The 16,778-nt window shown below is 40.0% G+C and overlaps 1 protein-coding gene across 5 annotated transcripts in view; it reads right to left on the reverse strand.

The window, feature by feature from the left end:
- The window catches only part of NPAS2 (neuronal PAS domain protein 2), a 160,321-nt gene that overhangs the window by 59,400 nt on the left and 84,143 nt on the right, over positions 1-16,778 (reverse strand). For all 5 annotated transcript variants that reach the window (XM_043603143.1, XM_043603142.1, XM_043603141.1 and 2 more), the window contains exon 3: positions 5,451-5,599. In XM_043603143.1, coding sequence (XP_043459078.1) covers positions 5,451-5,599 — 149 coding nt within the window. The remainder of the gene's footprint in view (positions 1-5,450; positions 5,600-16,778) is intronic.

Genomic DNA, 16,778 nt, shown 5'->3' on the forward strand with positions numbered 1-16,778 from the left:
TATGTTAGATAAAATGTCTCAAGGCAAATAGAAAAATGTTAAACTGGGAAATAAAGTTCAGTGTTATAATTATGTCTCCATTGGCATTTGAGGTTCCAATATTAGAAGCTATAGGTGACAGGGCAGGGTTAGCAAAGAGGTGTGGTCAAAGTAATTTCTAAATAGCAAGGGAAACAAAACCACCTGGGAGCATTTTGTTTTCAGGAAAACATTGCAATTAATATTTAAACCCCAAAATTCTACTATAGTATAAGTTGTAGTTGTGCCCTAGAGTGCTCACCTTCTAATTGTTCCTGTTATTCATGAAATAGGAGAAGTATGTCTTTGAGATATATGTAGTCAAAGCAAAGTCTTGGAAATGGGGTAAAAATTCTCTACTAAGCTGGGTTAACATTACCCTGTCCAACAAAGATGTTTCTCTTTTTTCTGCAGCTTCTTCACACAACCTCATTCCTTCTCCACTAAGGCAGACAAATTGAAGGGGCATGAATGAGGAACAGGATTTGATGTTGGAAGAAAATCCCATTAAATCAGCTTGAGATTCACACAAGAAAAGGAAAGCATGCAGGTCAGTCTGGCCCTGTAGAAGCAACATTTAGATGGGCATGGATAAGGCCGTGCGATACACTGCTATTTACATAATTTAGGGATTTATCTCTTTTTTTTTTAATTTTTTTTTTCTTTTTCAATGTTTATTTTATTTTTGGGACAGAGAGAGACAGAGCATGAATGGGGGAGGGGCAGAGAGAGAGGGAGACACAGAATCGGAAACAGGCTCCAGGCTCCGAGCCATCAGCCCAGAACCTGATGCGGGGCTTGAACTCACGGACCGCGAGATCGTGACCTGGCTGAAGTCGGACGCTTAACCGACTGCGCCACCCAGGCGCCCCAAGGGATTTATCTCTTAAAACAGATACTGATGATACAAAATTTATCTACAAAGAAACATGGTCAGGTTCTCAGTTTGATCTGGATTACTTCAAAGAGAATACATATGGATCAAGATTTATCTCCCAAGCTGAGAAAATGGGGATGCTTGAAAGATTATTGAGGAAAGAGTCATTATAAGTAATTATAACGACTACCTGGACCTAATCATCTTTTCTTACTTATCATGTGGTCTTGCTTTATCATGAAAGCAGAAAGCATGTCTAAATCCACGGTTCTTAACTCTGGCTGCACACTGGAATCACCTGAGGAGCTTTAAAAATACACATGCTTGTGCCTTACCCAGTAGTGTGCTAGTAAAAGGCTCTCCATCCCTACAAATAAAAAAAAAGGCCCTCTGCCATTTCTGTGGTGTAAATACTCCCATGGTGGCTGATTCTAAACTGTCAACTAGCTTGCAAAACTCCTGAAAATTTAATAATCATCTTTTGCAAGCCAGGATGAGCCAGCTCCAGCTCACCACTGGGGTTCCACCCTAGATGTTCTGATGTATTGGTCTCTGAGGTGAGACCTGGTTACATGTATTTTAAAAGCGTCTCAGGAGATTCTAATGGGCAGCCAAGGTTGAGAACCAGTAGTCTAAATGGCTGTGCTAATGGGCAGCTATAGCACAGCTATGATACAAATATCTGTAAGAGCCCCATGAACTATGCCTTGTTGAAAAACAGTATGGTATAGTATTAAAAACTTGGGCTCTGAGGCAGACTGCCTCATATAGATTCCCCATTATCATGGCTGGCTGACTCAGATGACTGACCTAACGTCTCTGTGCCTCAGCTGTCTCATTTGTGAAATGATACTAACTTAGGGGAGCTGCTATGAAGCTCATTTGTATAACTATACAAGAGTCCTTACAACAATGCCTGCCTGGCTCATGGTGAGGACTGAGTAAATGCTGACCATGTTATTCTTTACCCTATTGCAGATGCCTGTGGAGTTCATGTCCATTTGGATTATAAGTGAAGTTATTGTTTGTTTTTGTTTTTGATTTAATCCAAATTTTGGTCCAACCACTGAATTCCTCCATAAAATCTACTATGGATTTTTTGGGTTTTTTTTGGAATATAGTATCACAAAGGATAAGTAAGATCCCGAGGTGATCCTGGTTGCATTTAAGGGGGCTGTACAAACCAGTCTTTAGTCTTATAAAAAAGGTGAGATGGATATGGGTGCTCCTGGTGTTAGGAGGCTGCCTTTCTGTTGACTGATCTTTTCCAGATCCCAATTTGACAATTCTGTAATTCTGCAGCAGACAGAGCCCAGCATAAATGTCACACTGATGAACTTGATCCCAGCTGTCCTATTTAACAGCTGTCCTGCTTCTCAGTGGCACTGACCTAGTTTGAGTAATTTGCGCAAAATATCTCAGTAATCAAACCAACCTGCTATTTCACTTAGCTAAATCATTATTTAGGAAACATAACCATTCTGATTAAATTATTGGGGCAATCGAATACTGCTGCAACACTTTATTCCAATCCTGCTTGATTGTTCTTCCCTGACTTTTAGCAAAAGCAATTAACATACTCTTTACACTCCCCTGGGCAGCTTTGGGAAAAAAAAAGAAGGAGGATGTATCATTACTGTCATATTTTTAATAGGTATATACAATTATTAAAGAAATAATAAAAGAACAGCAAGTATAATGAAACTTTCTAATGTCCTAGCTGTGCCCTCTTCCATGAAATCATCTTGTCTAGGAAAATGTTCAGTGAAAGAGAAGCATCACTGTAAGCACAGAAGAACTGTAATTATCTCCTCAATAACCTGACATTTCTGACTTTATTATTTTTGGTGTCATGGTTAAGGAAAAAAAGAATTCTGCTCTTTTTGCTTGTTAATATCTACTGAACCCTCTTAACTCCTCCAATTTTTTGGTACCATCCATAGGTGAGCAGCAGGGCAGGGTGGTCAGTGCTAAGAGGTAAAATGGTTTAAAGGAAAAAGGTAAAAGGGAGAGAAGGTTATTTGAGAAAGACATAAGGTCAAGGACAGATTCAAGTGGTAACTTCATATAATAGAATAGCATATACCAATGAAAACGAACCAGTCACAACACTGGAAGAACACAGATTAACCTCTTAAACATCATGTTCATAATGTATGATTCCATCTGAATAAGGTCCCAACAGCCAATCTCTTTTTTTTTTTTTTTAATTTTTTTTTTCAACGTTTATTTATTTTGGGGACAGAGAAAGACAGAGCATGAATGGGGGAGGGGCAGAGAGAGGGAGACACAGAATCAGAAACAGGCTCCAGGCTCTGAGCCATCAGCCCAGAGCCTGACGCGGGGCTCGAACTCACAGACCGCGAGATCGTGACCTGGCTGAAGTCGGACGCTTAACCGACTGCGCCACCCAGGCGCCCCCAACAGCCAATCTCTAGTATTAGAAGTCAGAACAGAGATTACCTCTGGGGAAAGCAGAGGTAGATAGGAAGGAAGGGCCATCTTTTGGGGAAGCTTGTATTTACTGACCTGGGTTCCTAGTTGTGTTCACTAATAAGCAGTGTGATAAGTAATTCAATTGTACAGTTATGATTTGTATATTTTCTGTAAGTGTTAAAATTTTTTTTAAAAAAGAAAGGAACGCTGGGATAACTGGATATCTACATGCAAAAGGATGAATTTCAACACCCTATCTTATTCCATATACAAAAAATAACTCAAAATGAATCAAATACTCAAATGCTCACCCTGTAGCTTGTATACTTGAGGCTTTATCTATGGTTTAAAACTATAAACTCTTAGGAGAAAACATTGGTGGTGTAAATGTTCATATCCTTAGACAATGATTTCTTAGGATACCTAAGGCACACAAAACCAACAACAACAAAAAGATAACTAGACTTCAAACTTAGAAACTTTTGTAAAAGGACATCTGTAAGAAAGTGAAAGCCAACCCATGGAATGGGAAAAATGTTTGCAAATTATATACATCTGATGAGGGTCTAGTATCCAGAATATATGAAGAACTCTTACAACCCAACAAAAAAAGATAAATACTCCAATTACAAAAGGTAAGTAGGGGTGCCTGGGTGGCTCAGTCGGTTAAGTGTCTGACTTTGGCTCAGGTCATGATCTCGCAGTTCATGAGTTCGAGCCCCACGTTGGGCTCTGTGCTGACAGCTCAGAGCCTGGAGCTGCTTCAGATTCTGTGTCTCCCTCTTTCTCTGCCCCTCCCCTGCTCATGCTCTGCCCCTCTCTCTCAAAAATAAATAATAAAACATTTAAAAAAAGATAAGTAATCAACAAAGGATTTGAACAGACATTTCTCTAAAGAAGGATCTATAAATGGGCAATAAGTTCATGAAAAGATGAACATCATTAATCTTTAGGGAAATGCGAACCAAAACCATAATGAGATATTGCTTCATACTCACTAGGAAGGCTATAATAAACACACCACACCACACCCGCACCCACACCCACAACCAGACAATATCGTGTTGGTGAGGATGTGGAGAAACTGACACCCTCACACACCGCTGCTGAGAGTATGAAATTGTTGCAGAAAACAGTTTGGCAGTTCCCTGAGTTACCACTGGACCCAACAATTCTAATTCTAGATATATATCCAAGACAACTGAAAACATATATCCACACAAAAATTTGTACACGTAGGTCCACAGACAGCAGTATTGTTCATAACAGCCAAAGAGTGGAAACAACACAAAACCCTCAACTGATAAATGGATAAGCAAAATGTGGTATATCCATACAATTGGTATTGTTTGGCCATAAAGTGGAGTGAAATTACTGACACTTGCTAAACTATGGATGCTAAGTCAAAGAAGCCAGAAACAAAAGACCACATATTGGAGGATTCCATCTGTACGAAATACCTAGAATATACAGAGACAGAGTAGGTTAGTGGTTGTCAGGACTTGGAGGGAGGGGAGATGGGGAGTGGCTGCTTTATGGGATGACAAAATTAGTGCTAATGGTTGCACAGCCCTTTGAATAGACTAAAACCACTGAATTATAAACTTTAAAATGGTGACTTTTATGGCATATGAATTACATTTTTTAAAAAAAGTATTTGACTATAAGTAAATTACTATTTTTTTCATGGTGTAGCTCAGAAGGCCAAAGAGTTCAGGGCCATGGCAGAGGTGGTTGGAGAAACCAGTACATTCCTGTCCAGTGGAAAATGAATTCTTGGGCATTGCATCTCTTCAGGGCTGAATGAAAAATGTTTGCTGCAGCCATTTTTAAATCAAGACATTCCCACTGTTAACACCACTCCACTTGGGCTGGGTGCTACCTGTGAGGCGGCTCTGGGTTCTCTCCTCTGGCTAGTAAAGCAATTTGGGAGGTAAGTGTCCTCTCCCAAACCTGCTGGAGGTGGGATATTAAAGAAGGTGGAGTGCCTTTGCAAGAGGAAGCCTGTGACTGATGAGATCGGGCTTTGCCGGAACCAAGCAGAAGACCAGCTTGATGAAGTCATCGTCAAATGAAAGGACAGGAATGGGATAAAAATGGAGAGAGGCGTAACCTTTACCATTGTGTTTCTGTAAAAATCCAATGACCTTTTCCAGCACGGTGGTTTTGTCCATTTTCCGCGTGTTGCCAGGGAGCATGGAGCTAAGCTCTTTGATGAGAACATTGAACTGGTCCCGACGCTTCTTCTCAGACTTGTTTCGAGAAGCTCTGTAAGCACAGAACACACAGGTTACTAGAACATTCCACATCATAAAGGCTTTATTATGAAATAGAAGTATTTTCTATCAGAGTGTGTTCTGTTGTGATCATCTGATCAGAACCCTTTCAGGGAAAGTAACATTTGCCACATTTTGGCGTTGACTAATGGGGACAGAAAAATGTTTTGCTAGACTCTTGGCCACAAAGACAGACAGTGTTAATAAGTAAGTTCTGACTCAGATGCGAAATCTTACACAGATTAGCTCTGTTGCCAGATGCTGCTCACTCTGACTTCATGGAGCTTTAACCTTCAGAGAGCAAATGGCATGCTGTGTACATGGCTGCAGCCCAGAGGGTTTTGCTCTGATAGCCCTTCCTTAGGCTTTAACTATAGCCCCTCCAACCCAGAGCATCCAGCCCTTGGCACTGAGTTCCAAGGGCAAACCAAATTCCCTGAGTGTCTGGCAGGGAGCCAGTGCCACACAGGGCATATGCCCTGGCCTCTGCCCCAGAACTCGTCATCCTGTTGGGGAGACGAAGCATAACCGTCTGCAAGCCATGCTCAACCCAGGGCCAACGTGTGACAGAGAACGCATATGGCTGTCAAGCTGCTAAGAGCAGATGAACCCTTTTAAAGATGACATAGAGGAGACTTAAATGAATATCACTAAGTGGAAGAAGCCAATCTGAAAAGGCTACATACTGTATGATTCCAACTATATGACATTCTGGAAAAGGCAAAACTATGGAGACAGTAAAAAGATCAGTGGCTGCCAGGGGTTGAGGTGGGGATGGATGAATAGGTGGAGCACAGAGGACCTTAGGGCAGCAAAACTACTCTGTATGATATTATAATGGTGGATCCTCATCATTATACATTTGTCCAAACCCACAGAACGTACAACACCAAGAGCGCTAATGTAATCTGTGGACTCTGGGTGATAATGATGTGTCGACGTAAGGTTCATCCATTGGAACAAATGTAGCACTCTGGTGGGGGATGCTGATTACAGGGTGGCTGCCCATATGTAGGGATGGGGGATATATGGGAAACCTCTGTATTTTCTGCTCTATTTTTCTCCACTCTTTCTGTGAACAACTACTCCAAAAACAATAAAGTCTATTTAAAAAATGACATGCTACACTGCACAATCTATACAGAGAACAAAGTAGAGTCCTTCGGCTTGAGAGGAGGGGACCTCTGAGGAGGCCTGGGAACCTCAGGAACTGGAAGAGGAAAACATGGCTCTAGGGGCCACTCTCCTAGATGGCTAAACAAGGAGCACGTGCCACAGGAAGCCTGCCCTCACCCTGAGGAGGTCTGGGAAACAGCATTGCTCTAGAAGACTTGATCTTTAATGACATGCCACAGACCCAGGGGCTGGATCTCAGCCCCACAGGACTAGCTCCTCATCAACAGTCACCTTAGTCAAAGGTGAGCCAGAGCTGGGAGAGCTGACCAACCTTCTTCAACTCACCCAGGGTGGGATTGTTCCACAAAGTCGGCTCCCTTAGCGGGAGCCACAGTGGCAGGGCCCGTTAAACATGGTCTACTTGCTCTACGTACCCTGGGGTCTGGCATCAAGTTGCCCAGGACGGGTGATCACTTATCAGGAGGCTGTTGGCCAGCATGAAGTCAGGACTGGGTGCTGGTAGCTTGTGACAATTCAGCAAGTTCCCATCAGGGCAACTGGCCTCCCTTGGGGTAGGTATCCACATCTACAGGTATCAATGTCAATAATGATTCTGCCTTCCCAAACAGCCCTTGGAAACACAGGGACATGATGAAAATATCCTTTTCTTAGATGCCACGATGGCCATAACCACTCTGCTTGCCTCTGCCTGAGGACACATGACCTGCCTTTATTTCAACACACCTGTTTACAAACCATCCTTTGCTGATAATATCTTGGTTTGGGCTCCTTTCTGATAACACCTGAGGCAATTCTTTAAAGCTCACTTCTCAAGTGTGTGGTCACTACCCATATGTAAGGATCCCTTCCTTTTCCTGACTTTTCCCTCATTCCTATCCTTGGATAGGGGTTTCTACAAAGGCCTCATTCCTAACCAAGTAACTGCCCTCACATGTGTTCTCAGAGTTGCAGACTGAATGCAGGTGTCCAAGGAAGACCCTAAGGTGCCTTTTGCTAGTCTAGGGTAAAAAGCCTAATGTTCAAACACATGGGAGAGAAGAAAGGAACCTTTCAACTTTCTGAGTGACTGTCTATGCATTATAAATAATTTTTTGGCCTAGATTTTAAGAGTGACATGCAGCCTCCTTAGCCAAAAAAAGCTCTGTTCCTGTCCTAGTTTGCCCATTATAAATTATTTGTGAGCCGATAACACCCAGCTCATTATTACTCTGTTCTCTTCTTCAATGGGTGTAATGACAACCAACATGGCCTGGCAGAGAATACGATGAAGGCTTATATCATTAGTGACAGAAACACAAGCTTGTTTCCGTCAGCCTCCGCCTGGGACACACTATGGTGCCCACTGGAAATCGGTCAATGTCAGCTGGATCTGCAGCTCTGAGGCAAGAGAAAGAAAATGAGCCTCGAATGACCTTATTTCCAATAAGGAAGTCAGCTTGGCAGGCCCCGAGACACCACACATAAGGCACTGGCGCAACCAGCTGAAAGACACTTAATCAGCCTCTGGGTTTGTTTTTTCTTTTTTACATCATTATTTACATTCAACAAAATTCACCCATTTTAAGTGTCTGGTTAGATGAAGTTTGGTAATTGTGTAACCACCACCGAAACCCAGAGACAGAATGGTTCCCTCATCCTGAAAGGTATTCTCTTCCAACTTGCTGATGTCCTCCTTGATGACAGCCACAGGAAGCCACTGCTGTTGTCAGTTTAGTTTTGCCATGTTTAGAATTTCATACAAATAGAATCAGACAGCATATAGTCTCTAACGTACATGGAGCATTAAGTTTTTGAGATCCATCCATGTTGTTGCATACATTAATGTTTCATTCCTTTTGATGGCTGACTAGTATTCCATTGGGTTGTTTCCAGTTCGGGGGTATTGAGAAGAATGCTGCTGTGAGCAGTCACATCCATGTCTTTGTGTAGACATAGGCACACATTTCTCTTGGGTAAATACATAGGTGTGAAATTGCTAATTCCTATTGTAAGTATATATATGTTTACCGGTTCACTGTTATAAGATACCGCCATATTGTTATGCCAAGTGGCTGTACTGTGCCTGCATTTCCACCAGCAATTTATGCTTCACATGCCTGTCAACATGTGGTATTGTCTGTCTCTTCTTCCTTTAGGCATTGTAATGTTTCCCCATTGTGGTTTTAGGTTGCATTTTTCTGATGACTAATGATGTTGGACACCCTTTCACATGCTTACTGTTGTTTCATATATTTTCTTTTGTAAAACGTCTGTTCAAATCTTCTGCCCATTTTTCAGTTGGGGTGTTTCTCTTCATATTGGATTTAAGAGAGAGAAGAGGGAGAGGGAGAGAAAGAGAGACAGAGAGAGGGGGAGAGAGAAAGGCTGGAAGGGAAGGTATGTGTGTGTGTGTGTGTGTGTTAAATATACATTGATACAAACCTGACCCTTTGGTTTGAATGAAGGGCTCAAAAAGCCCCCAAGTTATATTTCCTAGTGTCCCTCAAGGGATATTGGTTACACAGATAACCTTTTCTGGGTACTTACTATGTAACAGGCACTATTTTAAGTGCTTCACATATATTAATCCTCATGATGACCCTTTAAGATAGATACTATTATCCCCATTTCACAGATGAAGCAGCTGAGGCACTGAGAGGTTGTGTGACTCACTGAAGTCACATGAGTAGGCAGTGGTGGAGCAGGCTGGCTTGGATGCCCATGCCGTGAAGCGCTGCACTCTCCTGTTCCCTTCCACAACTCCTTCAGAACCACCGTGAAGGTATGTGTTATGGAGCTTTGTACCAATGCTCTGGAAGCACAGGACTAAGAGTGATGAATTCTGGCTTCTTGAGGTTATAGCACAGAAACAAAACACATTCTGCAGAAAAATGGCATTTCATGCTAATAGGATAATGGTATTTGTGTTCAGGGAAGAATGCTGCAGAAAAACAACTAAAAACAGCCAACTAAAAGAAGATTAGAGTCTAGAGGAAGAGATGGATTTCACACATCAGGTACAACATGATAAGGGCTAGATGACAAGTTTAGACAAATTGCCAAGGGAGTTCACAAAGGAAGGAGATCAGCCATGTGAGGTGGTGAGGGGAGCCCTCAGGGAGGGGGCTGCATGCAAGGTGGCCTTGAGGGGTGGGCAGGCAGGCGGTGGGAAGACAGCACAGGAAGAGCTGACTGGCCAGGTTTAACAGGACAATTGGGGACATGTGAGAAAGTAAAGTGAGAGAGAGGACAAGAAGAGTGAGGTCAACCACAGTCTCAAATGCCAGTACAGGCAATCTGGTCTTGGCTTTTGGATGAATCCAGGACAGAGTACTGATGGACAGTCTGGGAGAGGGAAATGGTTAAGAGACCGAGGAAAGGGGGAAAGGGACCCCAGCTCAGGGGGAAGTGAGCAGAGACAGGAAGGGGAGGTGAGGCTGGTCAGCCACAGTACTGTGCCTTACATGGCTAGGGACTCTGCTCCCTGAATTGGGCACTAACCAGACCCACGATGTGGAGCATGGGGGAGAATGTGGGGGTCAGAGGCGAAGGAATTTCACCTGAATTTCATTTGTCTATGAGAAAGTAACACTGACGATACATATCTTTAAGATTATTACTCTTAAAATGAACATACGGTAAACAACATTTTCTTTTGGGCACAGTTCTATAAATTTTTGCATGTGTATAAATTCATGTAACCATCATCATGACCCAGAGACAGAAGAGTACCCTCTAAAGCTCCTTCATTTTCTCCATGCCTGTTAACCAATGGCAAGCCTTGTTCTGTGTTCCATCACTATGCTCCCTTGTGGAAAATGTCATAGAGATACAATCATACAGCATATAACCCCTGAGCCTGGGTTCTTCTACCCACAGAATGCTCTTGAGATTCATTCAAGTCATGGTGCCTATCAGTACCTTGCCCCTTCTTAGTGCTGAGCAGTTTTTTTATTGTATGGATGTCCCACAGCTGGTTTATCCATTTACCTGCAAAGGAAATTCAGGTTGTTTCCCACTTTTGGTGATTATGAAGAGAGCTGTTGTATGCATTTGTGTACAGGTTTTTGTGTGAACACAAGGTTTTAGCCCTCTGAAGTAAGTAACCTGGATCATATGGAAATTGTATGTGCAACTTCATAAACTGCCAAACTGTTTTCCAGAGTGGCCCTACCATCCTACCTTCTCACCAGTCCTATAGGAGTGAACCAGATGTTCTATGTCTTTAAGGGGAGTTAGTATTGTCAGCACTTTAAAATTTACCTAATCTAAGACATGTGCAGTATTATCTCACTGGGGCTTAAATTTGTATTTATCTAATGGCTAATGATGTTCTACATCTTTTCATGTACATTTTTTTGCCATCTTATATCTTCTTTGGTGAAGCATTCGTTCATGTCTTTTGCCAATTTTTAAAAATTTTTTAATGTTTATTTATTTTTGAGCGAGAGAGAGGGCAGGGGAGGGGCAGAGAGTGAGTGAGAAGATCCAAAGAGGGCTGTGCACTGACAGCAGAGAGCCTGATGTGGGGCTTGAACTCATGAACCATGAGATCATGACCTGAGTTGAAGTCAGAAGCTTAACCGACTGACCACCCAGACATTCTGCTCATTTTTAAACTGGGCCTTTTATATCCTTAATGTTGAGTGTTAAGCATCCTTTATATGTTCCAACACAAGTCCTTTGTTCGACATATGATTTGTTCGTATTTTCTCACTGCTCACCTTTTTATTCTCTTAATGGTGTCTTTCACAAAGTTTCTCATTTTGATGAAGTCCAAGTTAGCAATTTTTTTCCTTTTGTGGACTGTGCTTTTGTTATCAGGTCTGGGAACCCTCTGCCCAACCTCAGACCAGAAATTTACTCCTGTGTTTTTTTTTTCCAGGAGTTTTACACATTCCACATTTCACAATCCATTTTGAGTTAGTTATTTTTATAACCTATAAGGTTAGGTTGAAGTTTATTTGTTGTATATGGATGTCCAATAGTTCTAGCACCATTGAAGACAAGACATTCCTACATGGGATTATTGTTGCACCTTTGTAAAAAAATCAGTTGGTCATATTTATGTAGGTCAATTTCTGGGTTCTCTATACTCTCTATTCTGTCTCACTGACTATGGATCTATTCCTCCACCAATGCCATGCTGTCTCAATTACTGTAGTTTTATAATAAGCCTTAAAATTGGATCATGTGATTCCTCCTTTATTCTTCTTTTTCAAAATTATTTTGACTATTCTAGTTTCTCTGTCTTTCCATTGTAATTTATAATCAACTTGTCTATATCTACAGAGTTCTACCAGGATTTTGATTGAAATTGCTTTCAATTTTTTTAATGTTTACTTATTTTTGAGAGAGACAGACAGAGCATGAATGTGGGAGGGGCAGAGAGGGAGGGAGACACAGAATCTGAAGCAGGCCTCAGGCTCTGAGCTGTCAGCACAGAGCCTGACGCGGGGCTCGAACTCACAAACTGCGAGATCATGACCTGAGCCGAAGTCAGACGCCCAATTGACTGAGCCACACAGGCACCCCTTGATTGAAATTGCTTTAAATCTATGGACCAATTTGTAGAAATTTTGCATTTTTACTCTTTTGAGTCTTCTAGTCATAAACACAATATATTTTTCTATTTATTTAGGTTTTCCCTGATTTCTATCATGAGCATTTTGAATTTTCACACATATATCCCATATATAAATTTATACCTAACTATTTCATTCTTTTGGATTGATTACAAGTGGCATGGTATTTTTAATATGTTTCTAATAGTTCAGTGCTAGCCGACAGAAAGATGATTTGTGTGCTGACCTTGTGTATCCTGTCACCTTACTAAATTTGTTTATTAATTATAGGAGTTTTATATTTCTTTGTTTTGATAAATCTCTTGGGATGTTCTATATATACAAACATGGTATCTGTGAATAGGTTAGTATTATTTCCTTTTCTCCAATCAACATGACTTTGCTTTCTTTTTCTGTCCTACTGCTCTATGATATTGAATAGGAGTGATGACAGCAGATACCTTTGTCTTATTCCCCACCTTAGGGGGAATATGTTCACTTTTTTGCCAATAAGTATATTAGCTAATGGTTTTATGCAAATGCCCTTTATCCAGTTTAGGGAAATTCTCTCCTATTCCTAGTTCGCTGAGTTTATATCATAAATAAAAGTTGAATTCTGTCAAACCCCTGTCAAAACCCTGTATTCATGTAATATGATCATGTGGTTTTGGCTTTTCTTCTTTAGCTTGCTAACTTGGTGGATTATAATGACTGGTTTTTGAATACTGAACAGCCTTGCAATCCTTGGATAAAATTCCACTTGGTCATGATGTAGTTTATATATATGTGTACATGATGTATATATCACACACACACACATATACAACTTGCTGAAGTTTTATTGAGGATTTTTACATCTGTGTTTACGAAGGATATTGGTCTGTAGTTTTCTTTTCTTGTACTATTTTTTTTCTGGGTAATGCTTGTCTCATAAATAAGTTGGGAAGTATTTCCTTCTCTTAACTTTTTGGAAGGGACTGTGTAGAATTGGTGATATTTTTTCTTTTAATGTTTGGCAGAAGTTATCAGTGGAACCATCTGGGTCTGAAATTCCTTTTTTCAGAAGACTTTTAACTACACATTCAATTTCTTTATTAATTATAGGACACTTCAAGATTTCTATTTCATCTTGTAGGAGTTTTGATAGCTTCTGGTTTTTGAGTAATTGGTACCTCTCATCTAATTTGTCAAATTTACATGGATACAGTTGTTTATAGTATTATCTTATGGTCTTTTAATGTCTTTTTAAATGTCTGAAGGGTGTGTAATAATATCTCCTTTTTTAGTCCTGCTATTGGTAATTTGTGGCTTTTTTTTTGGTCATATTTGCAAAAGGCTTACCAATTTTATTGATTTTTTTAAAATTACCTTTTGGGTTTTCTCTATTATATTTCTGCTTTCAATCTTATTGATTTCTGCTCTCACATCTATAATTTCCATTCTTCTTTTTGCTTTGAATTTATTTTGCTCTACTGTTTATAGTTTCATAAGGTGGAAGCTTAGTTATTGATTTGAGACTTTTCTCTTTCCTACTATAGTCATTTAATGCTATAGATTTCCCTCTAAGCACTGCTTTCACTGAAACCCACAAGTTTTGGTATGTTGTATTTTTTATTTTTGTTCAGTTCTAAAATTCTTTGAGACTTCCCTTTAACCTTTGAATTACTTAGGAGCCAAACTGTTTAACTTCCAAGTTTTAGAGATATTGTTCCCGCCATCTTTCTGTTTGCAATTTACTTTTGGTTCATTTAGACTTGTTTACATTTATTTTATAAAGCAGAATTTGGTTAGGGAATGTTCAATGGGTACTTGAAAACAGTGTGTATTCTGCTATTGGTAGGTGGAGTATTCTATAAATGTCAATGGTGTTTTGGTGTTTTTAAATTCTTCTATACCCTTGCTGACTTTCTCTCTACTAGTTCTATTCCTGAGATAAGCATATTAAAGACTCAGTAAACTTCTTTAGGTTGTGCTTCATGTATTTTGAAGCTCAGTTGTTAGGTGTATACACATTTAGAATTGCTATGTGTTCTTGGTAAATTGACTAGTATTATGTACTGTCACTATTCCTGGAAATTTTCTTTGCTTTGCAATCTACTTTATTTTACATTAATATAGTCACTCTGGCTTTCTTTTTATTAATGTTTTGTGGTATATCATTTTCCACAGTTTTACTTTGAACCTACTTATATCATCATATTTGAAGTGAATACCTTGTGGACAGCATATAGTTAAGTCATTAAAAAAAATTCATTCTGACAATCTCTCTTAGTTGGCATGTTTAGACCATTTACATTTAATATAATTATAAGTTTGGATTTAGGTATATAATTTTGCCATCTGTTTTCTGTTTTGTTTTGTTTTTTTTTTCATTTTTTGTTGTTGTTCCTATTTCTTCTATCCTGTTTTCTTTTGGGTTGTTTAAACATTTTTAATATTTCATTTTAATTTATCTAGTATATTTTTATTTACTATAGTTCCTTGTATAGTGCTCAGTAATTACTCTTTGGCTTATAATATAAAAATTATCTTTTCAGAACCTACTTATAATATTTTACCATTTAAAGTGGAATGTAGAAACTTTTTTCCATATAGTTCTCTATATCCTCCCTTCCTTTATGATGTAGTTATCTTGTGCCCTACGTCTACATACAGTGAATCAGATCAGATTATGTTATTTTCCCCCAAATCTCAGACTATTTATTCTATGTAGCCAGATATTTACCATTTCTCTTCTTCCTTTATATCTCATATTCCAAGTTTCTATCTGGTATCATTTCCTTTCTGTTATAACAACTTCCTTTAGCAATTCTTTCAGAGAAGGTCTGTTGATAAGAAACTTACTTAGTTTTTTTTGTCTTGTTTTGTTTTGCTTTTTTTAACTTGAGAATGTCTTCATTTACCTTCATCTCTGAAGGATATTTTTATTGGACATAGAATTCTGGGCTAATGGTTCTTCTCTTTCAACTTTTAAAAAACATTGTGTCACTACTAGATAGATGGCTTCCATAGTTTCTGATAAGAAATTCATGGTGCTATCTAGATTTATCCCATGTGGCTGGTCTTGGATGTCGGGTGGTGGTCTATCCTGCGGTTCAGTCTGAAAGTCTACGGTATACTACTTAAGGTCAGACCCGTGCATATTCAGATTGGTGGGGAGCTCAGGATCTCATAACCTTCTTTATGTGTTCACTTTCCTGAGCTCCTTCCTCTCATATCTCTGCCCAGTACTTTTTGGTTCCCAAGGCTCCCTTTCAGTTCCTCTGGCCAGAAAGCTGGTTCTTTGCTTTATTCTGCTTTGCCTCACACTTCCCACATGTGCACCTTCATTTGGGGCCATGCAGTAGGAAAATAGAAAGGAAGAAAAAAACTACAGGGTTTCATCCCACCCTCTTAGAATATAGTTCCTCTGCTCAGAGAGATAGATTCCTTTCCCTCGACATTTTAAATTTCCTATGGGCCCATGTTGTTGCTGTTGCTACTTTTGCTGCTGTTATCACAGGATTGCTAACAGGGTACAAGGATATGGAGAAAAAAACAAAAGAGGGCAGATTTCCCCTCACTCAATCTGAGCTTAGAGACCCTGATCCTGTCCTGCATGTAGAGGGCTTCTCTGTGTCCTCTCTTTGTCAGCACAGATGCCCACTTCTGGGTTTTGGCTGCATTGAGTCTAGGCTAGGGGGTACTAGAGGGAAGAAAATGCCAGTTCAGTAGTACTTCAAATTTTGATACTTTTCCAATCTGCCTCCTACTACATACTTTCAGGGTCCTCAATTAGCTGTTACATACATTTTGCCAAGGTTTTAGAACTGTATTCAGTGTGGTGGACAGGATGGAGTAGGCTGACTCCATCTTACCCAGTTCAGAATGTCCATATATCTTTTCATACTTTTTTAGTGAGTATGTAAAAGATCCATAGAAATCAAAAGGTGGGAACACAGAATCTGAAGTCCTGATGGCAGGATCTGTAAAGAAGATTCTTTTGCAGCAAAGTATATAGGGGAGAGCTGGACAATAGTAATAATAGACTCTTAAGGAAACATATTTCTGGGTGGCTTTTGGAAAACAAGGAGGATTACAGATTAATTGGGTAGGTCCTTCCCTTGGCATGAGTGTATCACTTTGATGTGATCTAGAATTTAAAAAGTATCAAAAGGAAACTATACTGCATATCAACATGGAGTTTATTAAGCTAATAAAACTACTCTCCCTACTGACTGAGATAAATTTGGGCACCCATACTGGTCTAGCTAGGGCACATGGGGTGAGAGGCAGAGGTGTAGGCTCCCAGACCTCTGGAATTCCACAGGAGGGTTGTACTTGCATTTCAGGATCTAAGTGAGATTTAACACAGCCACTGGCATTCTTATAAGATGACAGTGCTTATGGTATTGCAGGGGGACTCAAGGAAGGAGAGGCATTACACAAAGGGAGGTGGGATAGGACCATGATTCCAAGGTCAAGTGTTGTGGAGGGGGGTTGAGCATATAT

The sequence above is a fragment of the Prionailurus bengalensis genome, chromosome A3, assembly GCF_016509475.1.
Source record: "Prionailurus bengalensis isolate Pbe53 chromosome A3, Fcat_Pben_1.1_paternal_pri, whole genome shotgun sequence".
NCBI lineage: Eukaryota > Metazoa > Chordata > Mammalia > Carnivora > Felidae > Prionailurus > Prionailurus bengalensis.